The sequence below is a fragment of the Tamandua tetradactyla genome, chromosome 1, assembly GCF_023851605.1.
Source record: "Tamandua tetradactyla isolate mTamTet1 chromosome 1, mTamTet1.pri, whole genome shotgun sequence".
NCBI lineage: Eukaryota > Metazoa > Chordata > Mammalia > Pilosa > Myrmecophagidae > Tamandua > Tamandua tetradactyla.
Genome location: NC_135327.1, coordinates 206,793,383 through 206,813,798, shown reverse-complemented (window position 1 = coordinate 206,813,798; position 20,416 = coordinate 206,793,383). Strand labels below are relative to the sequence as shown.

Here is a 20,416-nt window from a genome sequence, read left to right as displayed (position 1 = left end):
GAAAAGTGCTTTGAGAACTATTGCTTTTTTATTTCTTTGCTTTGTAGAGATGTTATACTATACATTAAAAAAAGAAAAAAATTTAATCTAGAGGTTGATGAATGGGTCTATAGCTTCATTGGCCATTATTTAATTTACTATTATTGGTTATTAAAATAAATATTTTTATATACCCATAATGCTGCCTAATGGGATAATTTTTCTCTGGACTTTGATTTCCTAGAAAACTGATGATGGAGATAAAGATTAATCTAACTTAGTAATGAAGGGAATGCAAATTGGAACATTGAGGAATGGTGTTTTACTTATCAAATTGGAAATAATCTTAAAGTTTGATGATCAGTGATGGCAAGAGTATGAGGAAGCAGTTACTACTGAGAGGCAGTTTAGCACTGTGGTTAAAAGCACCAATTCTGGAACCAGTTTGAGTTTGATTCCTGGTTGTGCTCCATAGGTTTGATCTTCAGCATCACATAATCTCTGTTGGCCTTGTCTTCTTTGTTTTTAAAATGAGTTTGATAATTGTAACTATCTCACAGTGTTGCTATAAAGAATAAATTAGTTAATATACGTAAGATCTTAGAACAGCATACTGAATATAACTATTACTATATGTGTGTTTATTAAATGAAAATATATATATACTCCCATATCCTGGTAGTTGGACTACACAATGATATAATCTTTTTGAAAGGCATTTGGCCATATATATTAACATTTCAAATGTATATACTATTTTATTTTTCCATTTTCTTTCTAGATGTGTATTTTTAGAAACATTTCCAACTGCATAAAAACTAAATGAAATATTTCAGTGATCATATATGCATTACTAAATACATGTAACAAAGATGAATTCACTTGTGTATATACATAGTATATATGTGATGTACTATACCCTTACTATATGCCACACACATTCTCAGATACAAAGATCTATAAGATATATTTGAGCAAAGCAAGTTCCAGAATAATAAGTGTATTTTGATTCTACTTTTCTTTGAAAATAAATGTATGTGTATATGTACATATTTTTTCATGTAGATGCTTATAAAGAGTCTAGAACTTTACTTATAGAAGTGTTAATATTGATTACTTCTGGGGCAGGAAGTAGTAGGATTGGAGAGAGGCTAAAGGATAAATAGGAAATTTCACTTTTGTCTTTATTCTTAAGCAGTGTTTGAGTTGTTCATATAAAGACCTATATTCATGTGTTACTTGTTCTAGTTTGCAAGCTGCTGAAATGCAGTATACCAGAAATGGAACAGCTTTTAAAAAGTGGAATTTATTAAGTTGCTAGCTTAGAGTTCTCAGGCTGTGAAAATGTCCAAATTAAAGCAAGGCTATAGAAATATCCAATCTAAGACATCCAGGGGAATATATCTTGGTCCAAGAAGGCCGATGACATTCAGGGTTTCTCTCTCAACTGGAAAGGTACATTGCGAACATCCGGGCATCTGCTAGCTTTCTCTCCAGGTTTCTTGTGTTATGAAGCCCCCTGGGGGTGTTTTCCTTCTTCATCTCCAAAGGTCTCTGGCTGCATGGGCTCTGGTGGTTCTTGTGGCTCTGAAGCTTTTTCTACAATGTTTCCTGTTTGAAAGGATTCCAGTAAACTAAAATCACGACCCACCTAGAATGGGTGGAGTCACATCTCCCTCTAATCAAAGGCTAATACCCACAATTGAGCACGTCACATCTCGGCGGAGATTATCTCACCAAGTTTGCAACCTACGGTGCTGAATAGGAATTAAGAGAAATGGCTGCCTCCAGAGGTGGATCAGGATCGAAACCGGGCTTTTCTAGGGCACATAGTCCTTTTAAACCAGCATGCTCTTATTATTTGTTTTATAAATTTATGAAAAGAACCAGGAAATGCTCAGGGCTGTAGGGCCAGAGGACAACAAATTATCCCTTGTTTAATCTCTGAAGAACATTGTCCCCTCTTGTTCCTCCTTCATGGTATATCGGGTCATCCATTCTCAGTGTTCTTGAATCGCCCTATATTTTCTGGTCAGGATGTGTCACGGCCAGTCCAGTGTTTTGCATTTTATGTGGCTATTTACAATAAAATAAAAATATACCTTTAATTTATGAAGATAGTAAACCTTATGTAATTTCTGGCTTCACGTTGTGTCTTAATAGAGGAGCACACAAGGGAAAGAGGTGTTGGCAGCAGGCAGAGAAGACTATTTCAGGCCCCTATTTATTATTTCAAAGTTTTGATTGTTGGGGTGTTTTGGAATAAGAAAAGCCAGAAGGGTAGTATGCATTCTGGTGTCTTGGTTTTTTATTTTTTATTTTGTTTGTTTGTTTACTTATAGGAGTGTCTTGCCTTCATTCTTAAGTTTTTAGCTTATCATTTGCAGGTAGTTTTGTGTGGGCTTTATTGAATGGGTAGATTTTTTTTTTCTTTTTTAATATCTACTTAGTTCCCCTTTTTTATTCTTACAGACTGAGTATTTACTTCTATTTCCATAGACTCTTTTGTGGTTTGAATACACTAGCTACTTGATTCAAATAAGGCCTCTTTTTGTAGATTTTAACTTTTTGTTTCCCCATTTATGGTTTTAGGCTCATTATAAATCTTCATACTATTTTTTTTTTTAACATGGGCAGACACTGAGAATCAAACCCGGTCCAGCATGGCTGGCAAGAACTTTGCCTGCTGAGCCACCGTGGCCTGCCCAAAGCAATTTTATAGTTCAATGTTTAGATTCTAAAACTATGTCAGCATTTCCAAGGGCAAAGTCTATCACCTTTGAAATATCTTTAATTCATATATTTATTCTAATTCAGTCAACATATATTTATTGTTAGACACTATTCCAGGGGCTAAGTGTACTGCAGCGAACAAAATTAAAATCATCTACCTTTAAGAAGTTTAGATTCTGATGGAAGAGGCATCGTGTCTATATATGTGGGACGATACCTGCTATGAAGAAAAATTAAGTAGGATAGAATAGAAAGGAGTGTTGGAAGGGGTTGCTGTCTTTCAATGGGGGTGATCTGAGAAGTTGCATATTTGAGCCAGCCCTGGAGGCAGTGAGGAAGCAAAACACATGGAGGTCTGCAGGGGTGAACGTTTCAGGGAGAGGCAGGAACAAGTACAGAAGCCTCAAAGTGGGAGTGAGCTGGGGTATTTGAGCAAGAGCACAGGCCAGACTGCTGAAGTGGAGGGAGAGGGAAAGAGACAGACAGAGGAGACCAGTCCAGAGAGAGCCAGACTAGAGTGCCCCAGTGGGCAGTAGAGAAAACAGATTATTAATGCAGCCATATTTTGAAAGCTGTACTTTATCTAGAACCCCATATTTCTTGACCCATAAAGCATTTTTTAGTATCACTGTCATCTAAATAAATTTTCTTAAAATTTGGCAGCCAGAATGGCATAGCCTAAATCTTATTTTAGATTCATACATAAAAAACAGCGTAAGCTTAGCCAGTATGCATCTGAACTTGAGACTGGGCAATTAGAATTTCTATCATTTCTGTTCATTGGTATCATCTGTGCTCTTGGGACATTACTCTCCCTTTTTAGCCATTTGCAAATCTGAAAAAAAAATCAGACCTTTCAGAGAGAATGGGGAAGAGAGAGAGAATGAATTAATGAATGAATCAATCTGTGTTGGATGTACCGAAAAGAGATGGGTAGGATGTTAGAGGAATGTCTACTGACTTTAAGGTACCAGTGGTGTTTTTAAAATACTCTGCTCTGGGAAATCAGAAATAGAATCAGTAGACTTGTCGCTAACATTTCATAAACAGAGACAAGTACTCCTTAAAGTGCTAAGTATCTCATTTGCTAAGAACAACACGCGAATGTGTGGCAACAATTTCTGTTTTCATGAGATGCTTCAGGACCTTAAAAATGACTACCTGTTCTCTCTCTCTCCCTTTCTCACACACACGCACATACTCATGCTATTTTGGCTATAGATAATATGTATATATATTTAGATAAAAATTGTTGTTATAGGCCAACAGATGACAGCAACCAGCCTCCCGGCCGGGGAGTTCTCTCCATGCACGGGCTGACCTACGGTGTCATCCGAGTCGACTCAGAAGAAAAGCTCTCTGTCCTCACTGTGCAGGATGTTGGTCTGGTGATGCCTGGAGGTAAGTATGGGCTGCAAGAAGCACTTGGGAAGAAGACAAAATGGGTTTTTTTACTCTTAAGACTTGTAAAATCATTTGGCCCTGAATCAAGGTCAGCAATGTGATGGAATTGTTGGTGTCAAGCAGGAGTCTAAAGAAATGTCTTTCTGTAGTCTGTTGGCCATTTCAGAACTTTGGAAATGTTTGGACAATTCATTAGAAAGACATATCTGAGTCACTGGTAGTTGATGTGAGCTAGTATTTATTTGTAGTCTTTTTTAAAACTGGGAACCCAAAATATAGAGGGGCCTTTGATTTAACTTGTTCATTAGAATTATTAATGCAGTTAAACTTTGTTATTAACAAAAACCACTGTGAAGGATGTTCCACCCGTAGGACAGTTCTGAACTGTGGCCTTCCTTTGAGTATTGTCTCTTATTGTCTCTTATTGTATGGTCAGAGCTCTGACTTGTGTATTGTCAACTTAATTTAATAGTGAGAAAACTCCTGTTTCCAAAATGGAATTTTTTCCCCTCCTTTCAGTTAATTTACCTTTGAAATTATCATAACGTCTTTTGATTCTGTTATGGGACTATGTATATGGTATTAGTGGACTACAAAAATTGTTGAGTTCCTTATTGGATTGTAAAAGTGTGCCTTTATTATGAACATTGGTTGAAACGGCAAATTTCACTGGACAAGCATTAGTTAATTAAATGTGAAGATCTTCATTATGTGACTGGCACAAAATTTTCTGAATTTTATTCCCTAGAAGGAGATATCAAGTGTTTGGAAAGTAGGATGCATTTTCTTTAGTAAGAAGTTGAGAAGGAGAATTTCCTCTTCTTTTGACAGGAGAAGTGAATTTTTGTATTCTGTGAATTAAATATTGGCCAATTTATTAATGTTGCACCAAATGTCTGATAAAGGATTACTATCCCTAATATGTAAATGCTTGTGCAAAGTAATTAAAAAATAAAGATAAACGCTTTAAAAGAAGAAAGTATTTCAAGTTAGAATCCACATCCTTTTGGCTCTGAGGATTAATTGATCAATCATTAAATTCTTTCTTAAAATGTATCACCATATTTCTCTTTCTCTACTCTGTCTTCTAATGCTCTCTCAGATTGAATGCTTAATTTCCAGGAGATAGGTTTTGTCAGTCTTCTAAAGTGTTCCTTAAGCATCAGTAGCTTGAGGTCACAATGCCTCAATAAAAATAGAACCCAAAATATTATAAAAGAACTTCCTCATGGGGAAGGGCATCTGTGCCGTTTTGGCGTCACTCTGGCCCTGGGATCTGTCTTCCTTGGGGAAAGCGTCATTGACCAGTTCTGTCATCCTCATGCTGGCAGCCTGGACAGCTTTTCCTTGAACACAAAAGCAGAATTTGGCATTCTTAATCCTCTATAGCCCTCTAATTCTAAATTACAGTAAAGAATGTTTCTGTTCCTCCTTCACTGTCACAACAACTTTGTTTCTACATTCTAATTCCTCCAAATTTTGCCTGTCTTGGGCACACTCTGTGTGTCCTAGCTTTAGCCAGACCTCCTGGCTTCATTTCTTTCTTTTTAAAAAAATTATTTTTCAAATAATAGATCCATATGTTTCAAAATTCACAAGGTTTTACAGTGAAAAAATCTCCTTTCCAACCGGTAGAAACAACCAAAAGCGTTCAGTGTTTCCTTTCAGAAATACTTTGGGATATATAAATAAATTTACCCACACCCACACATGTATATGTGCATGTGTGTTTCTTTTTACTGTTTTTTTTTTCTTCCGAGTAATGATAGAGTACCAAAGAAATCTTCATGCCTTACATTTTGAAGCTCATTTGTTAACAGTATATAATAGTTTACTTTTTCTTTTTAAGGCTGTGTGGTGTAATGTTGTTTAAATACATAATGATTTATTTAAAAATCCTCATTTGGTTTATTTCTGCTCTTTTACTATTAAACAATGCTGTGGCGAAAAGCTTATCTGTACTTCATTTTGAATAGGATTATCTAAAGGAAAAATCCTAGAAATAGACTTTGTAAAGAAAAAAATCCTAGAAATAGGATTTTTGTTTCAAAGCGACTATGCCTGTGTAATTTGGATACTAAATTGTCTTTCGTGGAGATTGTAAGGAGAGATGCTCATCTTCTAGCACTGGATGGCTACCTCTTTTTCCACTCCCCTGCCCCCAAGTATTCTTAGACATTTTGATTTTTAGTATTCTAATAGGTGAGGAATATCTCAGTGTAATTTGAATTTGAGTTTTTCTTAAACATGGTGCTTTTCGTCTGACTTCAACCCAAGGGTTATCTACACATTTTGCACTTTATTTTCTAAACAGTTCAGCTATCATTAAGCGAGTACTTTGGGCTGATATCATCACCTCTGCTGAAACACCAGACTCTTGGTTCCCCGACCAGATGTTTTTTTGTGTGGTAGGATGTAGGTTGCATATGTTGTGAAAAGCACTAAAGTGTTTGTGCTACAAACTCATAAGAACATCATTAAATTCTGTATTGAAAATATTCAGTTGCTGAACCACTCAGCTAATATTCTCTGAAGAGGATTCCCTTAGCAGGGAATTTAAGATCAAAGATTTTCTTTTCATAGGACATGAGGCTTGAATACTGCTTTCAATTAGAAAAGCTTTGAAAGACTTTAAAGCTAGCATTTTGTTCTTAATTTCTCAAGTTCATATTGCTTCGTAGAAGTTGCAGGTGTTTTGCTGATGTTATGTTACGGTATGTGTATGGTAAATGATCCTGCCTTTCAGTGTGTGTATCATCCTTATATCTAAATTGCAGAAAATATTATTCTCCTAAAATACAAGTTATGTATTGAAATTAAAGCAGTTGAAATTATTTACTGATGTCACAACTATGAAATTTTGATTTTTCTAGCAACAGGAAAAATCATGACTCCTTTCAGGAAAACGAACGCCTAGCTCACTATTATACTTGTAGATTTGTTCTACATACCCTTTCAATTCATTTATATTCTTATTCATATTCATATATTAAACTGTCTGCCTGTGTTCATTTGTTTACCCATCCATCCATCTAATATTATTTGTGCTTTCTTGTTTTACTTTTAGCCATCATGTGTTCAGTGAAGCCAGATGGAATTCCTCAGCTGTGTAGAACAGATGAAATCGGGGAGCTCTGTGTGTGTGCAATTGCTACGGGTACATCATATTATGGCCTCTCAGGCATGACCAAGAACACCTTTGAGGTAGGCTCATGGAAGGAGTCCTCTGACTTGAGTTCTGTGCATGGTTTCATCATCAGACAACCGTTTCCAATTGCATAGTAAAAGCCTTGATATATAAGATTATAATTTTTAAACTAAGTCATATTCCTATTAATTGAACCTTCTTCTAACATCTGCACTTTCTCCTACTAAGTCTTACAGGTTTTAATAAATTTGGTTTATCTGTATTTCTCTGACCTTGTAACCAGTGTCAAGAAAGAATAAGTGCATTTCTTAAAAATGGAATTTTTAGGGCGACTAACGGTGGCTCAGTAGCAGAGATCTAGCCTGCTGTGCTGGAGACCCGGGTTCATTTCCCGGAGCCTGCCCATGCGAAAAAAAAAGAAAGGAATTTTTAAATTTCTTATTGTTCTCATGTTTACCTATTTCATAGAAATACTTTTTCATCAATGACTCTGTTAAGTGCTGTGCATACAAAAGTAGTTTGTAACCCTTAAGACCATAAAAGCATGTATGTACTCAGAGTTCCTAGAATGGATGCCCAGTTGATACCCAATCCTAGGTATTAGGTGCCTGGCTGGTGATGAAGGAGCACATATATGCATGTGTGAATGAACAGCCTGGCTGTTGGAGAGGTAACTGGCCCACATGTTTAAGGACTTTCAGCCTAAGCCAGGTGACACTTAGCCAGGCACGAGACCTGTGAATAAATTGAATAAACATACACATTAGGTAATTATCTAAACAGCATAGGCAAGTGTGTGTGTGTGCATGCACATGCATGGTGGGATAGTAAGCAAAGACGTTAATGGCATTTAAATGCATAGGGCTGGGGAATTTGGTACTGTAACAGTATTTTTCTCAGAATTCTCATTTTACCAAGTGATGCCCTATGGTAGTAGCAGCATGATGTTTTATTAAGTTACTGTGAGAAAATACAAATTGAGAATAAAATTTTACAATGGTTAGTAACTTTGGATGTGATCAGTCAGATATGTGTGGTGCATTGGGCATGAGAGCTTTTTGGACATGTGGTTTACCAGTTTTGAAAATATATTCACCTTTCTAAAATATCCCTTGAAGCAAGAGCTAGACATAGATCTAAATAACAATCAAATGTTCTTTTCAATGTGATTTACCTGAAAGGTTGGAGAAAGACAGGTTAAAAGTTTGAACTGTTTGATTTGCTTCCTTTTTAGTTCTCTTTTCAGTGTAGTTCCAATAAGAAAAAAATATTTTAATTAAAACGGATCAGTCATACATAATTATATTAAGTAATATATAATACTTAAACCTCGATTTTCTCTCACTTTCATGCTTGCGGTTTTATAAACAACAAAAGAAGAATTAATTAGCACTTATTAGTATATTGGGGTGATTTCTGGGTATTGCATCTTAAGAATTACAAACTCTAAAAAAAGATTCTTAAGGTAAACTATTGCCAGGCAGCAACATGCACCTTTGTCAGATTAAAGGGACAAATGAGAATTTGTAAAAGGTCAGGGCTGAGATCTTATGGGGAATTACTCTTTTTCAATATTTGAAGCCTTCTGCTAATAGAAGTTACTGTGGCTTCTGTTTCTCTAGAAGGATTACTGGAGATAATGAGAAAGTTAAGAAAAGTAGATGTCAGCTCACTATAAGGAGAAGTGGTATAAGATTAAATTGAACTGCCCATTGGATGAAGTCCCTCATTTTTTAAAAGATCTTCAAATGTTTAACAAATAGAATTACAGAGAAAATTCTATTCTGGAAGTTTCTGGTGGTCAGTAATTCAGTAACTTGAGTTTTCTACTTTTAATTTACAAATTTTGCATTTGGGTTATATATCTCTTTGTCAGAGTTGCCCATGGCATGAAGGATTAGGTTTTCTTCCTCTCCATTAGAAATCTAGAAAATCACTAAATAGTCTGATAGACTAAGCATAACTCCCCTTGCATTGTGGCCAAAGCCTTTCAAATGAACCTTTATTAACAAACCAGAAAAGTAGAAGGACTTAGAATCAAGAGACCAAGTTTCTGTGCTGTTTCTGCCTGTAGTAATTATGTATATAGTCTTGGAGGGGAGGGGGTCACCAATCAGAGTCTCTACTTGAATGAATTAAGTGATAATTAAAGGTAATGAATGATCTTTAAATGATTCTATTTCCTTAAGTTTATATTTACCCCATTTCTCTATATAAATGAACAATAGTAGCGTACAACTGAAGTTACATGTAATGAAATAATAAATATTAAAAGCAGTAGAATGCTAGGACTAAAGAATAAAAATATATAAACCTTTTTATAAGCTTCCTGGAAGCCAGATAAAAGGAAAGCACAGGTGGTATAGTTCTCATTATCAAGAGAAATAGTAAACATATCAAAGTTATCAGTGCCTCCAAAATTTCCTTAGCATTGAATTCTGAAAGAGAATGTATCAAGTGGTTTTTTACATAGAGAATAAGTAAATAACATGCAGTTCTTTTTACAGTACCTTCAAGAAAAGAGGAAGAGAATTCCACAAAAATGCAATTCTAGTAACATGGTTCTGTGAAGGACCAAAATGAATTTGGTCCTGATATGTAGGATTATGCTAGATCAGCTTAATCAAGGGATAGAATTTAAATGGTGAATGTTGCCATTCTGTTATTAAAATGGAATTGTCAGACTAGTGCTTATGGCTAGAAGCAAAGATGGACTTTTTTACTTGAAAGTAGAGGGAGCTTAAGAAAAAATAGAATTTTTTTTTCTTGACTCTGGATCCATTCCATGGATTATTTTATGGCTATTTTATGATATCATATCATAAAACATGACAAATAAATTTCACCAGGTCTGGTGCCATGGCTGTAGAAAAAGCTCAATAGTATTCTTAGTAGATTATTCGATTCTGAACTGTCTGGCTTCCAGATACATCCATTAGAATAAATTTGCAACACAAGTTGTATGCTAAACACTGAAATGTTTTTCATAATTTTTTAAAACATAGGTCAGTTTGATTTGGAGGAATGTCTGCTGAAAGTTTTAGTTTTAGTGTAGTTATCATTGAACCATTTCATTTTTGCAGTAGTTCAGAATCCATCTATGTCATTTGACACACAAGGTTAGAAACCTATCCTGCTGTTTCATGTTGTAGAGAATTGCATTCAGTTCATCCAAAGGTAATTTCAAAACATAAAAAGATGTGTTGAAAATTTTAAAGTGAGTTTGAAAATTTGGCCCTTCCTATCTTAACTGGAGAGCAGCTTTGCCTAAAAATGTTACTTCACATCCAAAATACAGCCTTGGAAGACACTGTCTTGCAGGTTATTAGAGGAGAATCTGAAATAGAGTTTTAAACTTTGTGGCTGCGGCTGCTGCTATTGAACATGCCAGGTTTTAAGGGCACATCCACCTGACTACTTGAATTGTAGTTCTGAGGGAGGAGAGTCCTGCTGTTTTCCTAACTGGAGTGCATTATACTTTGAATCTTCTTGGGAAGATCTGGAGCCCACAATCAAGTATTGAATAGTTCTGTGGCAAATGGTCTTCACCAGAACCAAATGTTTTGCGTGTGTTTTCATTTTATTCAGACTAATTTTTAGAACTTTGGTTTGGAGAAAACTTGATGTGATTGTGAGTTTGTAATAAAATCGCTCTCTCTGGTTAAGAGCATTATGATTCCAGATTCTGAAAACAAAAAATCTCCACCAGGAACTTTCTGTTTGAAATGTTCCATCAGATTAGTTGTGATATGAGGAGTTACTGGGCTCCAGGCTAAGATCCTCAAAACGTTAAGCGGTTATTTTACTGGCATAAATCTGAAGGAGATGGACCTCCCGTGAACAGCTAGGAATCTCTGCTAACCTGGCCTTTTTCTTTTTTTAATCTCTTTTCACATGGTTAGGCACTGGGAATCGAACCCGGGTCTCCGACTTGGCAGGTGAGAACTCTGCCAGTGAGCCACCATGGCCAACCTAAGGCCTTTATTATTTTTTTTAAAAAACAACTACACTCTAATATTCTTCAGATTATTGCAACTATCTGAGCAGACCACCTCTTTATCTCTGAATCAACAACGCTAATAGAGATGCTATAAAGGGGATTAAAAAAATAGTGGACAGAACTGGAATACTGAATTAGAAAAATTGTTCTCTGATATGTGGGAGAACATGTAAAGTGTGAAAAATACCTTTAAGGCATTACAACCAGCCTTTTCGAGGAAAAGCACATAAATAACTTCTCAAAGATGTATCTTAAGTAACTTTCTTCCAGAGTTCTTTTATTATGTTCTTATCAACTAACGTTTTTTTCTTTAACTTTTTTATTGTATAGTATAACATGTATAATAACAAAGAAAGAAAAAAGCAATAATTTTCAGGGCATTCTTCAACAAGTAGTTACAGAACAGATCCCAGAGTTTGTCATGGGCTACTATTCCATCATCTCAGACTTTTCCTTCTAGCTGCTCCAGAATATTGGGAGGTAGAAGGAATATGTCTATTTTTTATCATCACAATTGACTTTTTTTTTCTTTTTTGTGAAAAATAACATTGTTCTAGTTTGCTAGCTGCCGGAATGCAACACACCAGAGACAGACTGGCTTTCAATAAAAGGGGATTTATTTAGTTGACGTATAGTTCTTCAAAGGAAAGGCAGCTAACTTTCAACTAAGGTTCTTTCTTACATGGGAAGGCACAGGTTGATCTCTGCTGGCCTTCTCTCCAGGCCTCTGGGTTCCAACATCTTTTCCCCAGGGTGATTCCTTTCTGTATCTCCAAAGGCCTGGGCTGAGCTGCCAGTGCTGAGATGAGGTATGCTGAGCTGCTTGGGCTGTGCTACGTTGAGTCTCTCATTTAAGCACCAGCCAATTAAATCCAACATCATTCATTGCAGGAGGCATGCCTCCTAGCCGACTGCAGATTTAATCAGCAACAGATGAGGTTCACGTACCATTGGCTTATGGCCACAGCAACAGAACTTAGGCACTGTCACCTGGCCAAGTTGACACCTAAAACTAATTACCACAAACATATATACAAAAAAGCAATACATTTCAGAGCACATCACAACAGTTAGTTTTAGAACAGATTTCAGAGTTTGGTATAGGTTACAATTCCACAATTTTAGGTTTTTACTTCTAGCTGCTTTAAGATACTGGAGACTAAAAGAGATATCAATATAATGATTCAGCAGTGATACTCATTTGTTAAAACCTGTCTTCTCTGTGTAACTCCACTGTCACTTTTGATCTTTCTGTTCCTCTCTTTAGGGGTATTTGGGCTATGACCATTCTAACTTTTTCATCTTGAAAGGGGCTGTCAGTAACATGGGGTAAGGAGATGAAACTAGCTGATGTTCTGAAGAGGCTGGGCCCTCTAGGTTTCAGGACTTATCAGGTCCGGGGAACCATCTGGAGGTTGTAGGTTTCTGGAAAGTTACCCTGACCTGAATTTTAAATAATCTTATTTGGCAGAAGCCAAATATTGTGTTTCCCTACTAATAATCCTGTATATCACCAGTAACAATGAGAATAAAAGATATCTTAACTTAAAAGTGTGTCTCTTTTCTCCTTAGGTGTTTCCTATGACAAGTTCAGGGGCTCCGATCAGTGAGTACCCTTTTATAAGGACAGGCTTGCTGGGATTTATTGGTCCTGGAGGGCTTGTCTTTGTGGTGGGTAAAATGGATGGTTTGATGGTGGTTAGTGGACGAAGACACAATGCAGATGACATTGTGGCAACAGCACTGGCAGTGGAACCAATGAAATTTGTCTACAGGGGAAGGTTAGTTGCATTTGTCTTTAAGTATATGCTTTTGATAGGTTATACTTTTTAATATAATTATGAAGGGTTTAAAACTTGCATAAATTCTTTAAACTTATTGTCACTTCCATAAAATAAAGCAATTTGGCTCAAGGATCTCTCAGATTCCATGCTAGTACTAAATGTCCATGATTTTATAGAAATTTCCTGTGTCCCATAAATACATTATTGTTAGCGTCCTCTCTAAATTAAATTTAGAAATCCATTTGAAGATTTTAATTTTAATTAACAACTACAAAAAAAAAAAAGAAATATTCATCTTGGTGCAGGTTGGAAAGACCCAAAGCTAACAGTTGAGCCTTAGGCTTGCATAGAAACACTGATGCTCATTTACTTTTACTTACTGATTCTCCCATGGGTTTCTTCCTCCCAACTGCTTACCTGCCTGGCCTGCCTGAGTCAAAGTTTGATATTTATTAGTTAAATTAATTCTTACAGCTCCTGAGGTCTTTGCTAATGTGATGAAATCATAAACTGCTTTAAAATCTCCAGTTTGGCAAACTAATGGGAATGGGGGAACCTGGATATTTGGGCATAGCCTTGCCATATTTGAATGCTTTTTAAAACTACAGCCTATTTGTGAAAAGGGGCACATTGGAGTTATTGAGTTGCCAGAATCTTATGCTTACTGTGAAAGGAATATATATTTGACAAAAAAACCCTTTAGTTCCCAATCAGAAAATGTCCGCTGATCTGGAGGGGTATTACTTCGCAAGTGCAAACTCAAGATATGAATTGTATGGTTTTCCAAATTTCAGTGCAGCTACTTTTGACAGTTCTGATAATTACATATAATTCTTTCTGTCTACAGTAGAAGGTATAAAACTTGTCTCCAAAACTTTTAGGCCACTATAGACAGCCTTGAAGTAAAATGTAGGATGATTTTACTTTTGCAACATCTTTAGACTTCTCCTCTCCCCTCCTCCCCAGAGCTATTCTTATATTAATAAGTGTGTAGGAGGTTGAAATTACAATTTGCCTTTTTGAAGTAGTAGTTGGAGCTGTGATCTTCTGAACTATTAATTAATAATAGTTATAAAAATTCTTTATTGAAGAAATAAATCTGTATAGCATCTACCGTGTATACTCACTTGATGCTTTCCTCTTCTATCTGATACAGAATAGCTGTGTTTTCAGTGACTGTACTTCACGATGAAAGGATAGTTATTGTTGCAGAGCAGAGACCAGACTCCACCGAGGAAGATAGCTTTCAGTGGATGAGCAGAGTTCTACAGGTAATCTTATTTTGGCTTTTTTATTTGAAACTTTTGTTTGTTTGTTCTTATTTTCAGCTTCATTTAGTCATCTGTTAAGGTTATGGCCTGGCCCTTATCAGCAGTAGTTTTGTTCATATAATACTTCTTGATTTTTTTCCCCCTGTTCCATTTGGTAAGAAATTACATCGAGTGTGAAACTTCTATTTTGTGTTCCTGAAAACTAGCTAAATAGATCAAGATTAAGGATCATGAGTTTGTAAAACTGGTTTTGGTGAAATCACAAGTGAAAGTTTTTTGTTATGATCTTGGAAATGTATTGTCTTTTTTATTGTTTATTGTATTCCATAAGTTTTATGTAAAGTCTTCAACTCAGTGAGGTTTAAGTAAGACAACCCGTTCTCTTACTTTGGCATTTTTATACGGGAAACACTGCTAGATTCCTGCCTGTTGTAGACAATTCTTTGCAAAGTATAAACATTTAATGACTGTTTCTGGCTATAATACCAATTGTAACTTGATTACGTTTTTTGAATTTTCTAGGCAATTGATAGTATACATCAAGTTGGAGTTTATTGCCTGGCCTTGGTTCCAGCAAACACCCTTCCCAAAACCCCTCTTGGTGGAATACATTTGTCAGAAACTAAGCAACTTTTCCTGGAAGGCTCACTTCACCCCTGCAATGTCTTGATGTGCCCACATACTTGTGTCACAAATTTGCCTAAACCTAGACAAAAACAGCCAGGTATGTTTGAATGCCGTCGTAGGTTTGTGTATAGTCTTAAATTGGCTATCTGGAATTGTAATGGATCGTGCTAATTGGGACCTTATAAAGGGAGAGGCTGAACGTGATTGTTCTCTGCTTTTTTCCTGCCTCCACGCTATTCACATGTTCTGCATACTCCCACATAAATAAACGTACTCATGTAGTAATGAAAAGTTAGTGTTTTCTGCCCAAGGATGAGGATGGAAAGATAATGCCTCTGCTGTGAAAATAAAGTCCACTCTGAGCTAGGTGTATGGTGAACATTTGGACTGAAAGAGGTGCCAGTTTGTTGGGCCTCAGCCTTCTCAGTATGATATCAAACATTTGACTAAGAAATAGTCTAGATTTTGTTTTTGCACATTCATTAGCTTTGTGATCTTGGTCAAGACACAAATCCTCAGTGTCATAGTTACCTCACGTACAAAATGAGAATGGTTCTTCCTTCCATATTTCGTGTGATTACTGTAGTAATCAAAGCAGATTACACATGTGAAACATATTGAAGTACCTGAAGAAGTCTACAAATGAAAGATATTAACTTTGACATTGCTATATAGTTGACATTTTTCTAGTCCTTTGCAGATTGGGGAAGACATAATTATCCATTATCTGACTTGAACCCCATAGCAACTAGATCAGCCATGCTGCTTAAGGTGTGCACAGAGTATCAGTGAATGGGAATTTATTGCAAGAATCTGCTGGATAATGAGTAGTAACTCTTGTGCTTATATAATAATAATAATATTATTATTATTATATAATAACTGAGGGTCCAAGGCTTTCAGGGCTGAGACAAACAAACAAGTTTCATTGACAACCGGAACAAAAGCTCAAGCTGGGATAATGATAATATTATTCACATATAATGCATATTATAGACTAGCCATAATTTTAAGCACTTTTTATATATTAGGTTATTTAATCCTCGTGGTCATCCTATGAAGTAGGTACTCTATTTCACAAGTAAGGAAAGGGAGCCCCAGAGAGTTAAGTCAGGTGTTCAAAATTACACAGCTGGAATGTGGTAGAAACAGAATTCTTACCAGAATGATGGACTCCAGGGTCTTTGCCCTTCACCATTGTTGTGCTACTGTTACTACACCCTCATATATTTAACCTGGTTTGGATCAGTTTGCTACCATCTGATAAAGAATGGCAATATTGAGCAGAGTTTTCTACCTAGAGGTTATTGGATCTCTTATACTAGATACTTTGTAGCAAATGTATTAATTGATCAGAAAAGTCTGGCCTGGACCCCTCTCCAGGTGTGACAGACTGCTGAGGTTTCATGGACCCTGTCCTCAGCTTTTCTAATAAAATGGCCCTTTATCTCTTTTTGATGAGAAAAAATGGGGTAGTTATCCCCATTTTTAAAAAAAGTGGTAATATATTTAACAGAATTTCTAATTGTAACCATTTTTTTTAATTGTAACCATTTTTAAGTGTATACTTCAGAGATATTAAACACATTCACAATTATCCCCATTGTAAAGGGGAAGAAGCTGGTGCTGGGAGAAGTGGGACCATCCCAAGCAAGCGTTGCTAATAAAGAGCAGGGAGAGAACTTGGATTCAGAGTTTCTGATTCAAAATCCTTTGCTTTTTTTTCTCGGTAAACTCAAAGATTTTTTTTGCTTGGTAATCAGCATGTAATTCATAATTTTGAATCCTTTGTTCTCTTCTAGTTTAAGCAATAGAAAGTCATTATGCTTTCTACTTCCTGGGTAAATTAGACTTATGTTCATCACTGCTTTTTTAATTTTTTAAGTTATTTTCTTCTATTCTAGATGATCTTCTTCATCGTTTCTTTTTTCTCTTACCTTTCATTTTATTCTGTCAATCCCTGATTTGTATGTTCACTGTAGTAAAAAGTAGAGTTGCACATAACTGAAGGATCCATTTCTTTAAATCCATTTTGTGGGCTGCTGAAAAACACAAAGCATTATACTTCAGTGAGCACACTAAAAGAAATGAAAAATAATTTCTTTTGTCTCATTATCTCAAAACATAAATAACACTGGAAACGATTCAGCAATTGCTCTATCTAGGCATATTTGTTTCTGTAGTATTAAATTTATAAGTGTGTCAGAACTCACCAGGATGTTTAGTGCAAAGTCGGAGGTGATAAGATTATGCAATGCAGTTCCCTCTCCACTTACCTGAGTCAACTCATTATCACAAATGCAGTTGACTTAGTGACCCAGGCACGCAGTGGTTCCAAGTGTGAAAGAATAAATGTGAATTCCTCACAGTTCCATAATTTGTGAGGGAGCATTCAGGACAAAGGATTTATAGTGGGTAGAATGATTTGTAAATATGTGATATGATTCCATAGCTATTCTTAACTGCAGTTAAACTGCCAAATGTCAAGAGACCTTTAAAGAAAGAAGAAATTAAAAAGAAAAATGATATTTGATGTCCCATCTGTTTTTGTTAAATATTGAGAGGTTCTATAAGTTTGGCCCTTCACAAAACTGGTTTTCAACAAATATTAAACGGCAGCTGTGGTAAAATAGAAAAAGACCCGTCAAGGGTGCCAGTAGGCTTTCCTAGCTCTGCTGTGAAGCAACTTAAGACAAATCCCATTTTCTCTACACCTTGGTTTCCATAAATATAAATGAGGGAACTTGACTAGGTAATTTCTGAGGCCCTTCTGAGGTAAAACATTCGGGACTGAATGAGCACACAAAATTGGCAGCCAAAGCCAACAGTTATTGAGGCCGTTTGTGTTTAAGGGTGTTGCTAGATGCTTGAAACATAACCCCTAAAATTTAGATATTTTTAGACAACTTAGTTACCTTTTGAATGGATAACTTAGTATTTATTTGGCTAACAACGCTGTATTCTGTGAGATTATCTTAACTGAGTACAAAAGTGTTAACCTATCAGTTGGGCTGGCAACAGTATTGAAAATATTATAAAATTAGGCATAAGTCCACAGCTTTAAAATTTTCTTGGATATCCTTTATCAGAATAGCTGGGGGAGAATCCCAGTGGACCAGTGTGAGGTGTAGGCCACAGAAAACTACAGAGTCTCAGATAGAAGAGAGACTGTTCCTAGTGTAGAATTAGCACTCGCTGCTCTCCTTTAGACGTAACTTCTGCCTGTGACCCTGCATCCATTTGTCAAGCATTATATGGAAAAAGTTCAATAATACGAGAAATAAGTTGCTGATTTATGGGTTTGTAAATCTATAAATTGGAGTGTAGAAAGAGGAAAATAAATGTGAACTTCAAGTGCATATGTTTTGGGCTACATCTCAGTTCTTTGCCTTAAAATTGTGAGAGGTTGGTGTACTAGAGTAGTGTTTGCTACTCATCCAGCTTACTTCAAAGAAGGAGCAAACTCATCAGTTCTTGGTAAGGGTAGAGTTTATAAATGAGGTGCTTCAAGGAAAAGTCCTGTCTGCTAGCAACAATTGAAAAAAGTAAATCCGTAAACCCATGTAGGCGGAAAGTCACAAGGTCTCAAACATTACATTTGGTTATTGCAAGCAGAAATAAACTTTTAGCAAGAGGAGACTTGACCTAGTGACAGAGATGCAGTAAATAAGGCATTATGAAAATCTGATGCCCCTTCAAAATATTGCTGTCTTTATCCTGAAATGCTTAAAATAAATTATGGGGAAGCCTGGAAATTAGTTGAGGTCGGCTTCCAAGTTGGCTTCCTAAAGAACCATTTTGCCTAGCCCTAAATCACAAGAAGAATGTTAAGATACTTTATCAACAGATCCTAAAGATAGAAAGCTAATGACTAATAAGCTGGGATGCAAACTACAAGAGTATTTAATTATCCGTGCTAAAGCAATTAATTCAAATATGCTCTAACATGTTGGCAGCCCCATTCATTTTATTACCAACTTTCTTTTTTTGCATTATTAAATATGAGCAGACTATTCCTCTTTGGCAGTTATTAAGAACTAAGAAAAGAAATTTAGTGTGCTCAAGCTATCACAGATATAAAGCATGAAATTGAAAAATGATTTAGCTGAACACATTCGGCATAGTCTTATAACTATAAAGAAACCACCATCAAGATTCCTATAAATTGTCTAAAACTAAAGACACCAGAAGACAGGGCCCAGAACTCTGTGCCATTGGCAACTCACCCAAAACTTCAGTCCTGTCTTGAAATACCCTGCCTCCCTCCTCATACTGTGAGAAGTTAAGTATTTTATGGCAAACCAGATTCTATATATCTGTAGAGTAGAATAGGTGGCCCTATTTTCACTTGGACAATCAACTAAATGTTAGGCTCTCAAGTCCCTTTTACTGGGAGCCAAGATGTTTGTTAGTGCAGTTGTCCTGATTAACTGTGTGCATTGTGAATATGCCTTGTTCTGTACCACCGCATCCCTTAAAACCTGCATCATTTTGATATGTTATATGATCAATTTGTGTTAACTACAGATATACAACTCTTACGTGTGCAACATATACCCAGATTTATAAACATGTAAATATGTTTATCTTGGTTAATGCATTTAATGAAAAGAAAATACCAGTAATGATATTTTGAGGAGTTTGGAGGGTATTATGTCTTCTCACTGTCAGAAATTCTAAAAAGATTTCTGCAGTTCTTTAAGAAACTTCTGTCTTCATAAGAAAGAAAAGAAAGGCTATGAGAAGAGATTGTGTCTGACTTTCTCTTTCAAAATGTTTCTGTAAAATGGGAAAAGCATTGAGAATAAAGTGATTTACAGGAGAATAAAAAAGAACTTTGATTTTACAGTAGCATTTTGTTTTATTTTTTCACATTTTGCTGTGGGTCTGGCAGAGAACATTTTCAGCCAATGAAATGTAGAGTTCAGTGATTTATACCCTACCCTCTCAACAGTGTTACTCCCGAGGTCTAGCCCGAGAGATGGTCATGAAAGACGTATGCTATTTTGTTTATGTTTATGGTCAACTTTCTGTGATGTGTAGTAACACCAGGAAACAGGAACATACACAGTCCATAAGTTTTTAACTACGCAGAAGAAAAACAAATCACAATTTTTAAAAAATCCCTTGCCTTTTGTAATATATATTTTTTTGTCACCACTAGCGTGAAAATATGATAGCATCTGCTGAGTTCACACTCACTGGGAATGAAGGCAGTGGGCTTGGAGGAATGAGGAATATTAGGGGAATTTGGCATGTGATGAAAATATTGTTTATGTATTACCTTTGGGACTTCTTTATATTTGCCATCGTTACCATTTTAGTGATTTCTTTGAAACCCTACTCTAAACATTTTATTCAAAGCCAGGTCTTTCAAAGGATTTTCCCAAAGTAAACCTTACCAAGGTGAGGGAAGTCATAGTTTAAAAGAATCCGTTTCTGTTTTCCTCACTTGCGTGCCACTGTTTCT

General features: G+C 36.0%; 1 protein-coding gene and 1 non-coding gene across 6 annotated transcripts in view; both read left to right on the top strand.

The window, feature by feature from the left end:
- Positions 1 to 20,416, top strand: part of DIP2C (disco interacting protein 2 homolog C) — a 500,644-nt gene that overhangs the window by 387,749 nt on the left and 92,479 nt on the right. For all 5 annotated transcript variants that reach the window (XM_077151686.1, XM_077151685.1, XM_077151684.1 and 2 more), the window contains 5 exons: positions 3,974 to 4,113; positions 7,184 to 7,320; positions 12,837 to 13,045; positions 14,205 to 14,319; positions 14,842 to 15,043. In XM_077151686.1, coding sequence (XP_077007801.1) covers positions 3,974 to 4,113; positions 7,184 to 7,320; positions 12,837 to 13,045; positions 14,205 to 14,319; positions 14,842 to 15,043 — 803 coding nt within the window. The remainder of the gene's footprint in view (positions 1 to 3,973; positions 4,114 to 7,183; positions 7,321 to 12,836; positions 13,046 to 14,204; positions 14,320 to 14,841; positions 15,044 to 20,416) is intronic.
- LOC143653710 (small nucleolar RNA SNORA2/SNORA34 family) lies at positions 4,189 to 4,324 on the top strand. Its single transcript, XR_013161491.1, has one exon. It is a non-coding gene; the product is annotated as a small nucleolar RNA SNORA2/SNORA34 family (small nucleolar RNA).